The sequence below is a fragment of the Gossypium arboreum genome, chromosome 7 (assembly GCF_025698485.1).
Source record: "Gossypium arboreum isolate Shixiya-1 chromosome 7, ASM2569848v2, whole genome shotgun sequence".
Classification (NCBI taxonomy): domain Eukaryota; kingdom Viridiplantae; phylum Streptophyta; class Magnoliopsida; order Malvales; family Malvaceae; genus Gossypium; species Gossypium arboreum.
This window is the reverse complement of record NC_069076.1, coordinates 50262342-50283768: the sequence shown is the minus strand read 5'-3', so window position 1 is coordinate 50283768 and position 21427 is coordinate 50262342. Positions and strand designations below refer to the sequence as shown.

Genomic DNA, 21427 nt, shown 5'->3' with positions numbered 1-21427 from the left:
TTGTTTGATGGAAAAACCCTAAACTCTTGATCATTTTTGCAAGATAGCACCCTCATTTTAAAACTCATGCTTCAAGGTTCTCAAAAGTACAAAAATATTTTAGAAAAGCCATTATGATCACTTACTTGTGAGTGCTTCAATTTTCTGCAAATTTTTGAAGCTTAAAACCCTAAAAATGGCTGATATTTTTAGCTAAGAAGAGATGGGAAATAGGGTGATATCATTTCCTTTTTCTATTTTCTATTTTAGTCAAAATTGGTCACCTAATCCCACCAAAAATTGAAATTTTTGACCACACATGTCTCCTATGGCCGGCCACCCTATTTTTAGGGGTCTAATTACCCGTTAAAGGCCCCCAGTTTAGGTTCTCTAGCTATTTAACACCACTTTTACATTTTATGCGATTTAGTCCTTTTCCACAATCGAGCTCACAAATGTCAGAATTAACTCACCAAATTTTTCATGCACTAATATAAACATGCTATGACTCCAATATAATAAAATAATTTCTCCAATTTTTTATTTTTTGTCCCGAGACCACTATTTTGACTAGGCCCTAAATCGGGCTGTTACATTTCTCCCCCCTTAAAGATTTTCGTCCTCGAAAATCTTACCAGCGAATAAGTTCGGGTACTGATCTCTCATAGTATCCTCGAGTTCCCATGTGGCTTCCTCAACTCCATGTCTATGCCACAAAACCTTCACAAGTGCTATATTCTTATTTCTCAACTGTTTGACTTCTCGAGCCAAAATCTTGACCGGCTCCTCGCCATAAGTCATGTCCGGAAAAATTTCAACCTCTGTCAGCTTAATCACATGTGAAGGGTCTGATCTATATCGAGGTAGCATGGACACATGAAACACGTCGTGAATCTTTTCTAATTGCGGTGGCAAATCTAATTGGTAGGCAACTAGCCCAACTTTCTCGGTAACTACATAAGGTCCTATGAAACGAGGACTCAACTTGCCTTTTCTACCAAATCTGAGGACTTTCCTCCACGAAGATATTTTTAAAATTACCTTATCACTGACTTGAAACTCAATTTCTTGTCATTTCAAATCCGCGTAAGATTTTTGTCTATCCAAGGCAGCCTCCAAGCAGTCACGAATCACTCTAACTTTCTTTTCAGTCTCCTTAATTAATTCGACCCTGTGAATCTGACCCACTTCAAGCTCGGTCCAATATAAGGGCATTCGGCACTTTCGACCATATAATGCCTCATAAGGTGCCATTTTCAGACTTCTCTAATAACTGTTATTATAGGCGAATTCAACCAACGGTAGATACTTTTCCCAACTACCTTGGAACTCAAGGATGCAACACCGTAACATGTCCTCTAATATATGAATTACTCTCTCTGACTGACCATCGGTATGTGGATGGAAAGCTGTGCTAAAATTCAACTTTGTTCCCAGAGCCTCTTGTAGCTTTTTTCCAAAACCTCAAGGTAAATCTCGGGTCTCTGTCTGAAACAATCGATATGGCCACTCTGTGTAGTCTCACAATCTCGGAAACATACAAGTCGGCTAATCTCTCAAGGAGTAATTGGTTCGCACTGGTATAAAATGTGTCGACTTTGTTAGCCTATCCACAATAACCCAAATAGCATCCTTTTTCTTCGGGGTTACCGAAAAACCTGTCACAAAGTCCATAGTGATCCTATCCCACTTCCACTCGAGGACCATGATAGGCTGAAGTAGACCTGAAGGCACTTGATGTTCAGCCTTTACTTGTTGACATACCAGGCACTTAGACACAAACTCTGAAATATTTTTTTTCATACTCGACCACCAATACATTTTCTTAAGGTCGTTGTACATTTTCACACTGCCCGGGTGGACAGACAAACAACCACTATATGCTTCTCTCAGAATCTTCTGAATAAGCTCATTGTCCTTGGGTACACAAACTCTGTCTCTGAACATTAAACATCCATCGCTACAAATACGAAAATCTGATTCAATTCCCGACTCACACTGAGTTCTCTTGGCTTGCAATTTCTCATCACCTTTCTGAGCTTCTCGTATCTCTTGAAGAAACGTCTATCTAGCTCTCATCTCTATTAGAATTGTACCATCATCAGAAAATGTCATTTTGACATTCATTACTCTCAGTGCAAATAACAATTTTCTACTTAAAGCGTCGGTGACTACATTCACCTTTCCTGGATGGTAGTCGATAATCAATTATAGTCTTTTATCAGCTCTAACCACCGCCATTGCCGTAAATTCAATTCCTTTTGAGTCATCAAGTATTTTAAGCTCTTATGGTCGGTAAATACCCGACATTTCTCCCCATATAAATGGTGTCTCCAAATTTTTAGTGTGAACACGATGGCGGCCAACTCTAAATCATGCGTGGGGTAGTTTTTCTCATGTGGCTTCAGTTGTCTTGAAGCATAAGCTATGACCTTACCTTCTTGCATAAGCATGCACCCCAAACCATTTAAGAAGGCGTCGATATATACTACAAACTCCTTGCCCGACTCTAGTTGTACTAACATTGGGGCTTCGGTCAATAAAGCCTTTAATTTCTCGAAACTCTGCTGGCACTTTTCTGTCCATTCAAATTTGACATCCTTTTGTAGTAGTCTCGTTATCGGTGTAGCTATCATAGAGAATTCATTTACAAACCGTCTATAGTACCCGGCCAACCCCAAAAAGCTTCAAACCTCTGTCACATTCTTCAGAGGTTTCCATTCAACAATAACCGAGATCTTACTTGGTTCAACTCGGATCCCATCTCCTGACACAAGATGTCCTAGAAAACTGGCCTCCTTAAGCCAAAATTCACTCTTACTGAACTTGGCATACAATCTCTTGTCTCTCAAGGTCTGCAACACAACTCTCAGATGCTTTGCGTGCTCGCTCTCATCACGCGAATAAACCAATATGTCATTGATAAAGACAATGACAAACTTATCCAAATATGGCCTGAAAATGCGGTTCATCAGATCCATAAATACCGCTGGAGCATTAGTCAAACCAAAAGGCATAACAAGGAATTCATAATGCCCATATCTCGTCCGAAAAGCAGTCTTTGGTACATCTTGCTCTTTTACTCTCAACTGGTAGTACTCAGATCTTAGATCAATCTTGGAAAATACAGTGGCCCCCTTCAACTGATCGAACAAATCAATGACTCTTGGCAAAGGATATTTGTTCTTTACCGTCACCTTATTGAGCTGTCTATAGTCGATACATAATCTCATCGACCCGTCTTTCTTTTTCACGAAAAGTATCGGAGCACCCCACAGTGAAAAAGTTGGTCTCGCAAAGCCCTTATCCGTTAGCTATTGCAGCTGTGCTTTCAACTCTTTTAACTCGGTTGGAGCCATCCTATACGGAGCAATCGAAATGGGAGTCATACCGGGAACCAACTCAATTCCAAACTCGATTTCCCTCATTAGAGGTAGTCTGGGTAATTCTTCTGGGAACACGTCTGTAAACTCACAGACCACTGGTACCGATTCAATCTTCAACTTAGACACTTGAGTATTCAACACAAAAGCTAGATAGGCCTCATATCCTTTCCTCAAATATTTCTCAGCAGTTAAAGACGATATTACTACAGGCAGATTATCTGATCCATCTGGTCCAACTCAAAGAACATTCCCGTCTTCACATTTCAACTCAATAACTTTCCTCCCACAGTCCACTACAACACTATGAGAAGTCAACCAATCCATTCCAAGGATTACGAACATTAAGTTAGCCGGAAAACAATGACCTCTAATTGTCAAAAAACAATTCTTACACACTTGGTCCACTAATACATATTTGCCTAAAGGGTTAGACACTTTGATCACAAACTCAGTGGACTCTACTAGCATGTTCATACGAGGTAACAGTTCCATACAAATATAAGAGTGTGTAGATCTCAGATCAATTAATGCAACAACAGATATATCATGAATAGAAAAAGTACCTATGATCACATCAGGAGACTCCACCTCTTCCCGAGCTCGAATAGCATAAGTCCTTACAGGTGCTCTGCCCTTGGACCTCACTACAGCATCTCTGCGTACACTTCTACTAGAAGCCTCGCTTCTCGGGTTCTTTTGTGGTCTACCCCTCAATGGAGCACTGCTTGCCTTTACTTCTTACTTTTTCTCTCCCATCTCAGGGCAATCATGAATAAAGTGGCCTAGTGACCCACACTTGTAGAAACCCCTCTCGTTTCCTCGGCACTCGCCAAAATGACGCCTGCCACACTGTGAGCATTCTAGCCTATTTGGCTGAGCACTATCGACACTCATGACAGAAGCGGTCCGGGCTCTAGAAGTTGCGTTCTGCCGGTTCTTGTTTCTATTTGAAAACCCACTGAAACATTTTATCGGGTAGCAAACTCTTTTGATCTGTTAGAGGAGAACTGATATGATTTCCCTATCTGTTTCTTCTTTCAATCCCGCAACTCAATAGCTACTTTTCTCCTTTCTTTTACTAGCTCCTCGCCCTTGCATGCTCTCTCGACGAGTACTACAAATTCTCTTATCTCTAAGATGCCAACAAACACTCGGATGTCTTCATTAAGTCCATCATCAAACCTCTTACACATGGTAGCTTCAGTGGATACGCATTCCTGTGCATATTTGCTGAGTTTCACGAACTCGCGTTCATACTCCGTCACAGTCTTATTACCTTGCTTCAAATCTAAAAGTTCCTTTCTTTTTTGATCCATGAACCTCTGACTAATATGCTTTTTTCAGAACTCTTATTGGAAAAATTCCCAAGTTAATTTTTCTCTCGGTACCACGGACACGAAAGTATTCCACCACTGATATGTCGAATTCCGTAAAAGTGACACCGCACACTTCACGCATTCTTCAGGTGTGCATGATAATTTATCAAATACCCTGATGGCATTTTCTAGCCAAAATTTTGCTCTCTCCGGATCATTATCTATACTAGCCTAAAATTCCTCAGCCCCTTATTTCTGGATCTTGTCTACCGGAGGCTTCTCTCTTCTAAACATGTCTGCGCCTTGCGAAGCTACTAGGGTATACTGGGGAACCGGGGGAGGTGGGGGAGGCGAAGTGTTCGGGTTTGCACGAACGAACTCCGTGTACCAAGCATCCATCATCTGGAGGTAGGCTTCTCTAGCCCCTCCGCCTTGGCCCATAGTCAAAGGCTCACTCTCAACCGACGCGATCCCTTTGGTGGGAGCCGATGCATTACTTTCCATGTCATCCCCCGTGGCTCTATCAGGATCCACTTACTATATTAAAAACATAATTTATAATCGTCAGAATTCGTCACACTATCAATGTACAATTATGACATGTATAGCTAGACTCGTACTCTCGCTAGGTCAGTCCAAAAACCGACTAAACCATAACTCTGATACCACTAAATGTAATACCCTATACCCGTAACCCACGTCGGGTCGGAGTACGAGGCATTACCTAACTTTATCTCATGCATACAAAAAGTCTCAAGTCATCGAGACTTGGTCTAAATTAAAACTTTTTCAATTTCTACTTTAAACTTCTTATTATGGGCCTACGAGCCCCAAATCGACCGTTACAAACTATTCGGAACCATTCTGGGTCCGGAAACCAACCTTAAGAAATTTGCCTTAAAATAGGGCACACACCCGTGTGGAAGGGTAACACACCCGTGTGACCATTTCAACATGGTCGTGCTGGTGGTTCGTGTGGCTCAGACAACCTAAGCACCCTGGTACACGTCCGTGTCCTACATCCATATGGAATTAATTTCTAATTCACACCTACAGGGGTTTTCACACGGCCAAACACACACCCATGTCAATGTCTTGTGTCCCTTACACGGCCATGACACGCCTGTGTCTTAACCCGTGTGCAAAAACCTGGGTATTTTTTTTCTAACGTTAGCATCTCTAAATTGTTACACGGCCAAGGCACACGCCCGTGTACTAGGCCGTGTCCTCCACACGGCTGAGACACACGATCGTGTCTCTTCCTGTGTGTTTATTATCATGCATACTAACTTGAAATTTCACATGCAGGGGTCACATAGCCAAACCATATGCCCATAGGGATGACCGTGTGTCACACATAGCCTAGACACACGCCCATGTGTCTACCCGTGTGGGCAATATATGGCTATTTACCAAACCTCATTGCCACCCTTGCATACCTATTTTCACGCAAATGCCAGCCAATACCAAAAGAAGCATAATTTACAAAATCAAATCAGCCACAATAAACATTCATTCAACCATGTAGATGCAACTTTTATAAACTCAAAATAAATATTAGCCATCATTCATGGCTAAATACTAAGTGTGGGATCTATCCCAAGCCAACACATTTGGCCAAATCTCCAAGACTCAAAATAATAAGTTCTAATCATATACATGCCATATTCAAAAATATAAATCCAACTATACCAAATGTTTCGACTGATAGTGTGATCGATATCTCTGACTTCTGGTGATCCCTGAGCTAGTTAGGTGGCAGTGAAAGAATTAGAAAGGAAAGAGAGTAAGTATAAAGCATAGTAAGTTGCATATAAATAAATATACAACAATAAGTCTACAATTTACCAACAATTTATGATGCCAAAATGGGCATAAGCATGACTTACTCTTTACTTCATACAAATCACATAGCATATACAATGAGTTCACATCTTATACATATGTATCACTTAGGTACCTGTAATACTCACAATACGGTTATACTTTTCTCATTAACTTAAATTTATAACTTTCTCCGTTGAACCATTCGGAACACTACCGGATAGTCCATAGGCCTCAATCATGGGTAAAGTGCCGATGCCATGTCCCAGACATGGTCTTACACTAGCTGTCAAGGTCTTACACTGGCTATCATCTTTGAGGCTTATGCCATGTCCCAAACATGGTCTTACACTAGCTCTCACATAACCATCCCGATGTCATGTCCCAGACATGGTCTTACACTAGCTCTCATAATGTGGCCGATACATGTCCCAAACATGTCTTACACTAGCTCACACAAATGACCCAAGTGATACGGCATGAATATCCGGTTTACTTCCTAAGGTCCCAACGGGAATTCTACTATCTCAATGATCATTACACATTCTCAATCTCAAAATCAAACAATTCATACCATATCTATTCAATGATAATTTAAATATGGATAGTAGCAATTTAGTTATATTATTTACATACAACTTACCTCGGATTTCAAAATGTAGCGACTATACGGTTTAGTCGATTTGCTTAACTTTCCCCCGGTCTTGGTTCGGATTTGAAAATTCTTGATCTATATTAGAAAGATACACTCGTTTAGTCACTAATTACAATTAGGCAATTGAAATTTCACATTTTCGATAAAATGACCATTTTACCCCTATGCCCGAAAATCGATTTTTATCGAATTTCTTTGCCTCTGAAGCTTAGCTGAACTCTTTTTACTCTTATAGCAACCTAAAATTCCCACTATTTCACACACTTTTCACTTATTTTGCAACTTATGCAAAATAGTCCCTTTAGGTGTTTTCATGCTAACACCTTTCACAAAAGTTGTTTATAAGACAACCAAGACTCATTTTCTTCCATAAAAACTCAGCAAACAACACAAATTATTTCATGGAAAAACCCTAAACTCTTGATCATTTTGCAAGATAGCACCCTCATTTGAAAACTCATGCTTCAAAGGTCTCAAAAGTATAAAAATATTTTAGAAAAGCCCTTAGGATCACTTACTTGTGAGTGCTTCAATTTGTTGAAAATTTTTGAAGCTTAAAACCCCAACAATGGCTAAAATTTTCAGCTAAAAAGAAATGGGAAATAGGATGATATCATTTCCTTTTTCTATTTTCTATTTTAGTCAAAATTGGTCACCTAATCCCACCAAAAATTGAAATTTTTGACCACACATGTCTCCTATGGCCGGCCACCCTATTTCTATGGGTCTAATTTCCTTTAAAGGCCCTCAATTTAGGTTCTCTAGTTATTTAACACCTTTAGCTATCAATTTAGGACTTTTACACTTTAAGCGATTTAGTCCTTTTTCACAATCGAGCTCACAAACGTCAAAATTAACTCACCAAATTTTTCATGTACTAATATAAACATGCTATGGCTCCAAAATAATAATAAAATAACTTCTCCAACTTCAGATTTGTGGTCCCGAGACCACTATTCCGACTAGGCCCTAAATCGGGTTGTTACACTACTGGATTTATGTTCTTAATTTCTTATCATGAATATTGAAAGGAATTTGATTCTAACTTTAGCATGGGCTCATGAATACACACCTTTATATTTAATTTGATTCGATGGTGAGATAAACCAATGGTTCTTTCTAGTGTCCAAGCAAGATTGGTTGGATTAGTCAACTTTTCTATTTGTTATATATTTACTTATGCGGCTTTTCTTGATTGCCTCTACATCAAGCAACTTTGGTTAATTCCTTATATTATACATTATATGGATAATATTATCTATTTTGATGGAGAAGAGAGTATGCCCCTTTCTATTTCTACATTTAGGATCCGACTTATATAATTGATAAAAACTAAACCATTATGGCAAAGAAAAGTTTGATTCATAGGGAGAAGAAAAGACAAATTTTGGAATAAGAATATCATTTGATTCTTTTATCCTGAGGGAAAAAAAGAAGAAGCAAAATTCTATAGTGGAGTGAGAAAAAGAAAATTCATGAAAAGTTACGATCCTCACTGTAAAATGGTGCACCCACACATCTTCATCAACATTGCTTTTCGATCAAAAGATCAAGAATTAATTATTGAGACGCTTACTATGTGAAATGATTCCTGCATATTTTGTTGGGGCAACCAGATAATAGAGAGACACCTTTATCATTCTGTAGAAGTAGCTATTATATTTGTACATATACGTGGGGGGGAGGGGGGCATTCAATGTCTTGTTTGTCCATTTGTTTGTTTTCTTTTCATAGCTGGATAGTGCAGTTTGGTGGATACTAAAGTTCTATCTTATTCTTAGTTGTTAAAATTATCCTTTAATATTCCAAATTCCATCTCCATGGATTTATTTGATTGTATTGAAATTGTATTTGGGCTTAAGAATTGTGATTGTATGAGGGGATTATACTATGATTCTCATTAAGATGTTTGTCAAAAATTATTATGATTTTATAGATTTCTTCATTTTACGAAAATATATTATTATAGCTTTATAAATTGTATAGGTAATTTATGACTCCAAATTAATTAGTTACATAAATAGTTGAGCAATCTTGATTAAAGATGATGAAAAGGATGATAGATAAAAAAAATATATGATAGAGAAAAGATATATCAAGACATAAAAATTTAGATATTTTTATAACATTGTTAGTATTAAATTTTATTTTAATTATATTTTGGAAGCCAAGGGTTTTAAATTTGTCTTTAATTTATTACAATTTTTTATTTTATATTACAACTAGGTGACATTATCTTAATATTCGTTTCACTTACAAAATAAATTATTATAAATTTGAAAAGATAATCCTACTTAGATAAGTCAATTTTCATCAAGATTCATAAATTTTGATTTTATTGCATTTTTAAATTTTGAAATTATTTTTAGTTTATAAATTTCTATATAATTTTAAATTAAAATATATTTATTTAAATATAAAATGTTAAAAGAATACTTCGATACCAAGTTTTCAATATTAAAAAATGAAATTATTTTTTGACATTAAATCTAAAAATCATTAGTTAATTTAATAATTTTGATACTTCAAAAACATGATTAATTTTATCTATGATATACACATACAAATTATCTAATGTCAATTCCCAAAATACCATTTAAGTCAATCTTTAAGATATTTACATGATTTTTTTATTTTGTTATATTAGATAAATTTTAATTAATATTTTTTATATTAGAAAATATATTTAAAATATAAAATGTTGAAAACTTTTTTAATATTAAACTATAAAGTTGAAATTAACGTTTTGACATTAAATCTAAAATTTATTAGTTAATTTGATAAAATACATTAAAATCATTATTACTTTTATTGTAAACATAAAAATAGAATCCTACTCTAATTTCAATTCTCAAAATATTTTTTTCATTATTTATTTCTATTTTTAAGCAACAAACACATATCTGCACTTGCATCCCACGTGACGTCAAAAACTAATTATTATTTAAATTCTTGAGTTAGTGTCTTAAGTCAATCGGAAGCTAACTCAATTGAGAAATAACTGAAAACTCATTGTTCAAGGTTTTTAGAACTAAACTGGTGGTCAAAGTAGTCAAGTCACCAGTTCGTACAGTTCAATTAACTAAATAATTAAAAAATTCATGAAATAATAAAACTCAATTCAGTTGATTTTTTAGTCCACTTCAACCAATATATACCGATTCATGGGTCAATCAATCTAATGTCACTCATCAGATCGATACGCTCAATCAGATTAACTTCATACAACCATGGCATTATTTATACAAAGTAAATTATCTATACTTTAATCTTTTATTTTTAAAAACCCAATTAAAATTGTGCATGTGATAGTATTTGAACCCATGCCAAGTATATATTAATAAAATTTTAAATTTATCACTCAACTAAAATTTTATTTTGAAATTTTATGTACATTTCAATTTTATTATGCACAAATTGTTACCTCCATTAATTATATATCTATATTATTTAAAACTGACTAAATTAGTATTATGAATTAGCTCGACACTAACTCAAAATTGATAACAACACCATGATAAACAATTATAATATATTTAATATTCTTAATATAATATATTCACATATTTAAATTTCATATTACTCTATTTAATCTATTTCTTCCATTTTAATATGGTACATATTTCTTACATTATTAATTAATTTTAAATCATACATTCCATTATTCATTTCATGTCATTTGTCATTTTAAACTGATTTTTATATTTTAAATATGTAATCTTCACATACATATTTATAAAGTTTTTGTATAAAATCAAAATTTTAAACATAAAACACCATAATGTTAGACTCCACTTTTTACCATTTTCATCGAAATTATATCTAATTCTTATATAACTTTCAATAGCTATACTTCTCACATAGTTCTTTTCACCATGTCATAATCTAATATTAATTTGTCCGCCATAGCCTCAATTGTAGTGACGAAATTGTTTAATGCTGGCACCGAATACAACTCTATTAAACCCCTTCTCCAAAATTTGTAATAATAAAAAATTCATGCTACTGAAAACCCAAAAAAGAAAAAAAATCATTTATCAACTCCAGATAAAAGCATTACCGCACTAATTTTTTTTTTATTTACATCAATGTTAAGTAATATTAACTTGATGCAATTCTTATCAAATTTCGTATTTGAATTTAATTTACAGAAACATATATAGGTTAAGAAAATTCATAATACATATTACTGTAAGACTAGAACAAATAGCATTTATTAACCCAAAAGACATGGTTAAAGTCAACTTTTTCTGATAAATATACAGAGAAACTATACATAATTTACATTCTCCAGAAGCTTAAACTGTAATAAGAGGCTTGCAGTTAATGAACATAGAGAATTAATACGTAGCTTCCGAGACAAAAGGAATCAAAGAATTAAACTATCTCTAACCATACCATTGGACTGCTCATGTTCGGTTTCGATTCTGAACTGCCTGTTAAAATATCTTTTGCATGATATTGGATCGGAACCGGCCAGGACAAGGATACTTTCTTGAATATTTTGGACTCAAAATGACAATGTTGCAGGACTACAATTTTTACTATGGACTCTTCTCCTTACTTCTGACTGCAAATATCCATGATAAAGAAAAAAAAATATTATGTAAGCATCGGTAACAACTAAAAGATTCATGCTATGTTACCCAAACTATTCACTTTTTCCCTATAATATCCATATTCGATATCTAAATATATGACAACATTTTCTTAAAAAATTGAGCATATCCATGATGGATGCATGCATGCTTGTATCTAGCACTCATTCCTGACTCAATGTAACATAGGATTCATGTCTTCCATTTGATGAAATAGCAAGTAGAGAGATTGCTTACTTGATATTGATTTCCACAGGTTGATTTACTTCTAGGATCTGAGGTCTGTGATCTTGGGACTCCACCAAAGCGTCTTTGAATGACATCCTGTACGTGATTATAAATGCTGTACGCCATAGCACCAAAATGATCATGTCAAAAATAACACTATACACTTGACCATGCAGAAAGGAAATAGAAAGTCAACATTGCAAACTTCAAGAATATGACATTTGAGAGTCAAAAAGCGTCCTTTTGGAAGAAATACAAAATGCCTGGGTGTAAAAATTCTATCATTGTCCCAAGCTAGCAGAGCATGTAAAAGAATTTGGTTTGCAAACACAACTAGAAGAAAACTAGCCCAAACAACTCAAAAAGGATAATGCAGGTTGCTATATCATCACAAGAATATAGTGAAATCAATTAGAGACTAATATATATAATAATCATATGATCCGGAATTCTAAAAGTTTATTTGCTAAGATGGGGAGATTGCATAGCATTTTTTAAGCCACTTTCATCACGGTTGAACCCAAGGTATGTGATGAAGAACAGTTAAAACAGCTAAAAGAATATGGATGAATGTAATGAAGAACACTAACCAAAGAGTTAAAGTAGGTCATTGATAACTATAAATCCTGAGCTAAAAAGAACAGATACAAAGATAATTACCTAACTTCCATGGAACTTGCATAATTAACGCTACTAGTTTATACTATTTTAGTGAAAAACATCATTGAATAAATGGAACAATGATTAGAGGAAAATGGGCAAACATTTCATGCATAATTTATAACAGCGCATGCAAGCATTTACCTGGCTCTCTGGTTAAATCTAAAAGAGAGAAGACTAACTATATGATATAAAATAGAGCACGATAAATTTAAAATGTGACAACCTTAGGCGATGTCTGTTGCAGGCCGTGAAGAAGGCAACAAATCCATTTAATATACTTCTAACAGCACGAAAAACCTGAAAAGAGAAAAGAAAATATAAGTAAAATAAACGCAAAGAAAGATATATTAATCAAGATATAGTAATGTCTTCTAACCTGGGAAAAAAGGTCATTCCAAAGTGAACGCCATACAGATACCTCATACGTGCCGCTCACTGTAGCTTCAGAAGCTGAAGCAAGTTGAATTATGCTACTTGATAACCTCCATATATCTCCAACCAAATCAGACATGAAGCCATAAACAAAAGCCACAAAACTGGATAATGCAAGGACCAGGCGTATTGGGGCAAATAGTATTTCCCAAAGAATCCAAAATATAGGATACAAGATGGAAGTCACTGTAGTAGCATGAAATACAAAGAATGTACATGACTAATATATTAAATCAAAGCCCTTAAAAAAGGAAATAGCTTACGGAATTTCAATCATCTGATGACTTACCAATGTTCCAGAGAACCAAGCCAATGAACCATATAGGCATTAGTAGAACCTCTATGAGATCCCCCATTAGACTGCAGAAAGAACCAAACACAGTCCAAATGACTGAAAATAAGCTCTCCACTAGTTCACTGAACATATTCCAAATTGGCAAAAGGAAGCCCCAACATTCCATAAATGGTTCTGCTAATGGCAAATAAAGAACAGAGAAAAATGACCGAGTAGCACGTGTTGCTGTCAAAAACCACTCAACAGCCTTCTGAAAGTTATGTAGAAATAGCATAGTTCCCAAGTACTTGATCCTTGACACCATCTCCCAGGTTTCTATCCAATCAAAAAGTGGCCCACATAAACGAGAAGCAGTTGCCTTAAGAATAGGGACATTTTTGTATAAATCATAAAATCCTATTAGAACCGTAATGATTGAAATCAAAACATATAGAGCTCTGGCCAGAGGGCACATCCATGGGCGATAGATATGGCAGAAGCCAGGATATGATTGAAGGAATATCACCCAAGACGGAAGACCAGCCTCCAATAAACGAAGTAACCTCAGATCAGGCATTATTATTTGCTGTAATTTAAATGGGAGATCTCTATCATCAAATCTAAACAAAATAAGAACATCCCTATACTCTGTAGCTTCCACAGCATTTTCATTAGAGTTCCCTAATGAGCTTTCAGCTTGCCCTCGGGTTTCCTCACAATAGACATCAACTTCAACTCCGGTCCCATTTGCCCTAGTTACTTTCCTTCTCTTATAAGGCCCAGTAGGAGGAGGGGTGTGTGGTTCAGAAGTATCACATTCCACTGTTCCAGGATAAACCCTGAAATTGCGACAATGATCATGAGGGAAATTTTCCTCAATGCTGAAACTATCACCACAGATATTTTCATCATCGTCAAAAGGGATTGACCTGGGAAAATCTTTTTCAGCATCATAGAAGACCTCCCCTAAAAATCATCCAAATTACATACTGTATCAACACAGCAAATTTATTGCATTGAGAGAGAGAGGGAAAAAAGAAAAAGGAAGATAATGTTCAGGCATCAAAGGGTTATCAAGTGGTAAGCAGCAAAATTGACATGCAGAGGACATGCTCCGGCTCCTAACCACACTCTTTGAGCAATATAACTGAGTTATCCTTACCAAAGTTACTTAAAAGCGAAAGACTACAATCTTCTCTATAGGGCTTCTAGGTTGCTGGAAGCAAAAAAAGAAATGCTAGACGACCGGACAACACCGGTCAGTCAAACTGGCAGCCTATTCGATCCACACACTATATTAAAACCACTTTTGGTCGAATCAGTTAACCAGTTATAAACCTGGAAAATACCAGACTGAACTGCCTTTTTTTTTAATTTTATTTGTAATTAATGAAATTTGAAACTCCAAATTTTAGTTTTATATTAAATACCTCATGACTAGGCCAAATGAATAGCTTTCTTAATTATTAGCCACCAGGTCCAGCCAGCTGGACTGGAAGGCGGAAATCTAATTGGTTCAACCTCCGTTCAGGTTTTTCTAATCTTGGTGCTAGGGAATTTTGATTATTAACAATATGTTTTTCAGTTCAAAGGGAACAGAATAGAGCAAATAAGACAGAAAGCTGATGAGAATGAGTTTGGCTTGACTTCGATAAGCTAAACTCTTGTGGTAAAATCATCAAAATACACATTGAACAGGCTTTCTTTATTTTAAATTACTTAAGACTTTCAAAGGTTGATTTGGTCCTCCATCAATTGTACTTACACCTAGTGAGATAAAAAGTGACCAAATATACTTTGGTTCTTGCAGACATACTTCTTCAGTTCGCAATTTCTAACTTCATACATAAATATATATACATATATATTGTGAGTCCAAAGGATATAGAATACTGAGGAAAGGTAATCTTGTGCAACTCGAGACTCATAAAGACAACTTTTGTTCTAGTGTCATAAAATATTCAGGCAAAAACATACCAATTGTCGAATTCAGGTACTCCTTCAGATTCCGCTGCTCCAACAATGATCCAGAGAACCATGAAGATAGACACTTTGCTGTTTGATCAATGCTGTCAAATTCCCATCTTCGCATGAATTTAGCCTCTATGGCTAGAGAGGTATCAGTCTGAAAATGAGAAGAAAATTGCTAAACACGTAGACCTTGAAAGAGAACCACAAAGAAAAAATTATTGAGCACATACAAGAACAAATACCTGAAGTTCATTCAAGTAGTTAAGACCTCGAACATTGGACCATGAAACTTCAAATACAATGAAGCCATACAATGTCCTATGCAGCTCATTGCTAAGAAGTGAAGAGGTTTTCAATGTCTTAACGGGTAGCAAAATTCTCTTTTTCGACAGCATTGCAGCATCTACCAAAGAGAACCATCTCTCCAACTTCTTGGCATCTTTAGCATTTGATTTGGAAGAAGCTTCTTTTCCATCCTTTCTTGCCCTACGACCTTTGGTGTTAGCAAAAGGAGATAACCTGGACTGTAAAATGTAAATAGGAAGAAAAAAAATCCACTTAAATTCATTAAAATATTCTAATCATTTAAAAATTAAAAATAATTAAATAAAACCATATATTTCAAAAGAATCAAAATAAAAGGTGTGCTCAACAACCTTGGTAACCATCAATTGCCACAAGTGAGCAGGACGTGAACCTAAGTCCCTAAGCCATGGCCGGTTGTCCACCAAAATGTAGAATTTTTTACTTTCAGGGGCCAAGAAAAGGCTAAGATCCGATAGATAAGACTGCAAGTCTCTGCAATCAGAGATTAGACAATAAAATTTCAAATAATACATAAGAAAAGTGGAAAACCCTGAGAAATAACTCAGTGATTGTGATATTTCCCATAAACCAAGTGCTTAGAATAAATCAATTGATTAACGCCCAGGATTTGATATTTCTACAAATGAAGTCCTAGAAACACACAAAATTACCATATAAAAAAATGTATCAACACTCATTAAAAGAAAGAAAAAAAGGTCACTAATCAGAAATCGGGAAAAAAAATAACACGACTGTATGAAGTATGACTAGCAGCTGAAGCATATGTTAACCAACTCATATTTTTCTAATCATAAGCGCATATACCGGAAATGAGCATTGGAATATGATCCCAACATATATGAAAAACTTCGAAAAAAGGAAATGCATATACCGCCTCAAACATGTATATCTATGACAGTCAATCCGAGTCCATGAACATAGTCTGAAGCCAAAATTTCAACTTCTACTCAGATCAAGCATACAGATGGTAAAAGTAAAAATAGTTAAAAGAATTACCCGATTTGGAGACTGGTTAAAGGAAAAACAGAGCGCTCATCGTCGTGCTTCCCCATCAAAATTAAGCTCTAAGCTCTGCTTTTAATTTCAAATTACAGCAAATCACAGCTTAACAATTAGCATACAAGAAATAAAAAATTCATTCATATCCAAAATAAACAACATTACTATATATATACATAGATAGATACTAAGAAAGAGAGGAAAATAGACCATGAAGAAAGGAATTCCATGAAAATGGAAGTGATAAAACAAAAAAGGGAGAGAAAAGGAAGGAAACACAATCACACTTTTAACTTCATAACAACATTTAATAAAAGAGAGAGAATCAGATTAAAAGGCAAAAAGAAAAATGAAATTGTTTTGTATTAAATGAAATGAAAGGAAATAATAATGGTTGAGAGGGAAAGAGTTTGGTTGGGTTGGAAGGCGTGATGAAGGCAGGCAAGATTCGACACGTTCACAACACGTCTATGTGTATTCAAAAATTATTGGATATTCGAAACAAATAAATAAATAAGAGTTAGTACTTAGTACTAATTATTGATGTGAGAGCTTTGGAGGAAACTGGAAAGAAGTGGAAGACGAAGGCTAAAATGGTAAAATTAGAAGGAGATCTGATCTAATTAATATACCTACGCGCCGATAATACCCTTACGATGTGCTTCGCCTGTTTCTATTTATAAAAATTGAAATTATATAACAACAATCTAACCAATTATACTATTACCAAAAAACCAAACATACTACCAACTTAAAGATGAAACACTCAACTCGCTTCTTCTTTTTCACTTAATAAAGAAATTGTTGAATTTGATAACCGGATAAGTACAAAGCCACCTTTTTTTTAACTGTGAGCTTGAATCTAACCGTGATGAGAAGGTCCTTTCAGAAAAAGAAAAAGAAAAAAAAAACCCAAGATAGAAAACGACATAAAATTGATGAGGAATAAAATTTATGATAATTAATGCATTGTATTAAAAGATATTATATTAACATGTTGAATATCTTTTTTTAGATATTATCAATATTGTCGAAATTATTGGTAATCGACTTTATTTGAAAGCGAAAATTAAAATAGGAGTTGCCATCGATCTTTATTTGGTGTGATCGGATCACTTTTGTTTTAAAACAATTTTAATTTATTAAAACAGCATTTTGGTCTTCGAAATTCAAGAGAACAAGTTCGGGAGTCGGTTAAATGCGAAGAAGGATTAGCACCCTCGACACGTCCAAAAATTGGTACCGAATTGATTAGTTTGTGTCTCAATGTCGAATAGTTGAAAACCAGGGACGGATTTGAAATACTATCCTTTTTTATTAGCATCGATTTTAAAAATTCTTGAATTAGCTCAAAACGATTGTTAAAGATTTCCTCGTCTCGAGATATCGGAGTATCACATCCCGTAAATTAGGACACAATACCATGAACTCTCAAGCACAAGTTTGTCTTTAATTTTAATTAGAATTCCATGTATTTTAAAATTCGAAAGGATATTTGGCTATTTAGAATCAAGGAAAAAATCGAAACCCTGTAAGTTAGGGCACAATCCCTCGATGTTCTAAAACACAAAACATGCACAATCCCTCGATGTTCTAAAACGCAAAACATTGCCTTATTTTAGAAAATTTTGTTTTTGAACAATAGCGAATACGATATTTAAATAACGTGTATTATTTTTTGGAAAAAAAAATCAAGCGATCCAAGTCAGGTCAGTATGTTGGGTTAATGTATGATATGGTTTAAACTAGATAAAACAAAAATATAACATAGAGTACGGAATAACAACATGAATATAATATTATACAAGCAAATGGTAATAACAAAAATACGAATAAACGAATTATACTACACACAATGGCAATAATCACATAACATATGTCACTTAAATACTAATCATTAATAATCAAAGACAAATGAATTAAAAATATTATAACGCAAACTAAAATGACTGAAACGTAAAACAAATTTTAAAATGATAAGAAATGAATTTAGAATAAATAATGAAAAGAAATTTAATCAACAATGTACAAAATAATTTAAAAATAGAATATATGTATAAGAAATTTTAGAATAGGTAATATAGGCGAAAGTTTGAAATAAATAATATCTGAAAAAGTTTAAAATGAATAATATGTAAAATAATTTAAGATAAATAATATATAAATGAGTTTAAAATAAATGTTATGTAAAAAGAAATTTAAAATAAATAATATACAAGACATTTAAGAAATAACTAGTATATATGTGAAAAAAAGATGTAACGATTTGAAATTGATAATATATATAAAATTTTAAAGTAAATAATAAAACAATTTAAAATGAAAAATGCATAAAATGAGTTTAAAATAAATAATGTAAAAGAATTTAAAAATTATATTATATAAAGCAAATTAAAAATATTCATATGAGTAATTTTAAAATAGATAATATATATAAATAAAAGTGTAAAATAAATAATATGGAATAAATAGAATGGGTTTAAATTAAGGTATGTAAAATAATTTTAAAATAAATAATATATAAGTTAATTTAAAAGTAATAAATAAGAAGTTTAAAATATATAATACGTAAAAGAATTAAAAATAGACAATATAAATATATTTTATAGTAGTAACGGTTCAAAGGTAATACAAAGAGAGTTATTTGAAATACATAATATACAATAACTTAAAATATAAAATAATTTGAAATAAATATATAACAAAACGATTTTTAAAGAATTATAAATATGTAAAAAGCTTGAAATAAACTATATGTATACATATATAATAGGTAAGGAATAAAAATAAATAATACATATAAAATAGATTAAAGTAACATATATACATAAAGCAAGTTAAAATAAATAATAAGAATTTAAATAACAATACATTAAAATAAGTTAGAATAGATGTAAATAAATAACATACAAAATATTTCAAATAACATATAAATGAAACATTTAAAAAAGGGTTAATAAATGAATTAAATAGATTTAGGACATGGCTAAAAACGAATTAAAATTCGGGGTATGAAAGTATAAATACTGGAAAGTTAATTAGGGATCAAAACGAAAACCAAACAGGATCTGAGGGCTAAATTTAAAAAAACAAAAGAAGATACAAAATAGGGCCTGATTGAATGGGGGTTGTGAAGGAGAAGGACCAGTTGCATAAATATCCCTTTTAGGGAGAATGCACAAACCCCCCACTACACCAAACGGTGCCATTTCATCATCATCATTTAAACCAAAACCCTTTTCTTTAATTATTTCCAACCCTCTTCTTTTAAAACACAGAAAGCTTTTTGCTTTCTCTCCCTCTTTAGCCTCCTCCATGGCCGACGATGGATTCCTCGGCGGCCCTCCACGCCCACAAACGGCGATGGGTGTTGAGTGGAACGAGACCTCTTAGTCCATCTTTGAACGTTCCAAAGACGGTGTTTTCATGGCCCACCGCAACGAAAGAGAAAAAAGGGAAGGCCCCCTTTCGGTTCCTCGCTCCCTTCCACGGCCATTGGCCGAACCCCCAGGGGTTCAGCGGCCTCCAAATCGGCTAGGGAATGCTGGAACCCCCTCCCAAAACAGTGAATCGGATGTATGTTTTATTATTTTTCTTTTTATTATTATTTCGTGAAATAAAAAAAATGAAACACACAAAGATCAGAACTGAAATGCAAATAATATTCACCTTTAGAAAATTTATATTCTTTTTTGCTTAATATCATTTTGCAAGTGTGTGTAAAAAAGTTACAAAGGTGTATTTTGGCCTTTTAAAAGCCGATTCAAACGACCCCCTATTTCTTTTTCCTTTGTCGTTTCTGCTTGTCTCTTTTGCTGCTTTTGTGGCATTTAATTTGTTGCAGGTGTCAGACGGCTCTCAGAGGTGCGTGGAACGGCCATGACAGAGGTGCGGTGGCCGAAGGGGGACCAACAGTTCGACAGTAGCATGCTTGGGGCTAGGGCTGCTGCTGTTTTCTCTTCTTTGCAAAAGGCTAAGGTTTGGTTTGTTTGGGCTGTTTTGGGCCATAAAATGTTGGGCCACATATTTGTTGTAAATGGACTTAAAATTTGGACTTTTTTATTTGGTTATTTGGGTTTTGTTTGTTTTATTATTCTAGGGCCAAAATTGGCTATTACAGCTGCCCCTCTTTGCTCATTGTCGTGTAACGAGAATGGAGTAAATACCCTAAAAGAGCCAATTTTGCCTAGTCTAGTCGAATCTTGGCTTCTTGGTGCTTCTTTTCTTCTAGCCTCATTCCATCCCACTGCATCTTCAGGGGTATAGGGACTGGTGCTATGATTTGCTTCAATGTAATTTTAGGGAGAAGAGACTTGTAGCTTCGATCTACTCCACTGGAACCTCAAAGGGCTAAGATTTGATAATTTCAACCTACTCCATTGCATCTTCATGGAGATGAGGTTTGCGACTTCAATCTGCTCCACTGCAACTTCAGACAGATTAGATTTGCCATGGTAACTTGATCCGACCTACTGCAACTTCAGAGGTATAGGATTTGTAGCTTTAATCTGCTCTACTACAACTTCAGAGAGATAAGATTTTCTACCTCTAGTCTATTCGACTGTAACTTTAGGGAAATAAGATCTGTAACTTCGATCTACTCCTCTACAACTTCAAGGAGATGAGATTCACGACTTCAATCTGCTCCACTACAACTTCAGGGAGACAAGATTCGCCATTGTAATTTCAATCCGTCCCACTGCATCTTCAGGGGTGTAGGATTTTGATTTCTTTAGTCTGTTACACCATTCTTTGGAGAACATGACCTGTTGTAA

General features: G+C 34.6%; 1 protein-coding gene across 4 annotated transcripts; it reads right to left on the bottom strand.

Annotated features, from left to right (window-relative positions):
* Window positions 1-11372: 11372 nt before the first annotated feature.
* LOC108458494 (uncharacterized) lies at window positions 11373-17428 on the bottom strand. 4 transcript variants are annotated; one of them, XM_053030838.1, is made up of 10 exons: window positions 17285-17428; window positions 16650-16724; window positions 15983-16124; window positions 15569-15850; window positions 15333-15480; window positions 13371-14321; window positions 13026-13267; window positions 12873-12946; window positions 11996-12101; window positions 11373-11730 (listed from the first exon to the last, which is right to left on the bottom strand). In XM_053030838.1, the coding sequence occupies exons 2-10, from the start codon at window positions 16703-16705 to the stop codon at window positions 11671-11673; spliced, it is 2061 nt and encodes a 686-aa protein (XP_052886798.1). In that variant the 5' UTR covers window positions 16706-16724; window positions 17285-17428; the 3' UTR covers window positions 11373-11670. The 4 variants fall into 4 exon arrangements, with proteins under 4 accessions (XP_052886798.1, XP_017613413.1, XP_017613420.1 ...); XM_017757924.2 differs by lacking the exon at window positions 17285-17428 and adding an exon at window positions 16863-17233; XM_017757931.2 differs by lacking the exon at window positions 17285-17428 and having other exon boundaries at window positions 13371-14194; window positions 14285-14321; window positions 16650-17231.
* Between the last annotated feature and the right edge of the window lie 3999 nt (window positions 17429-21427).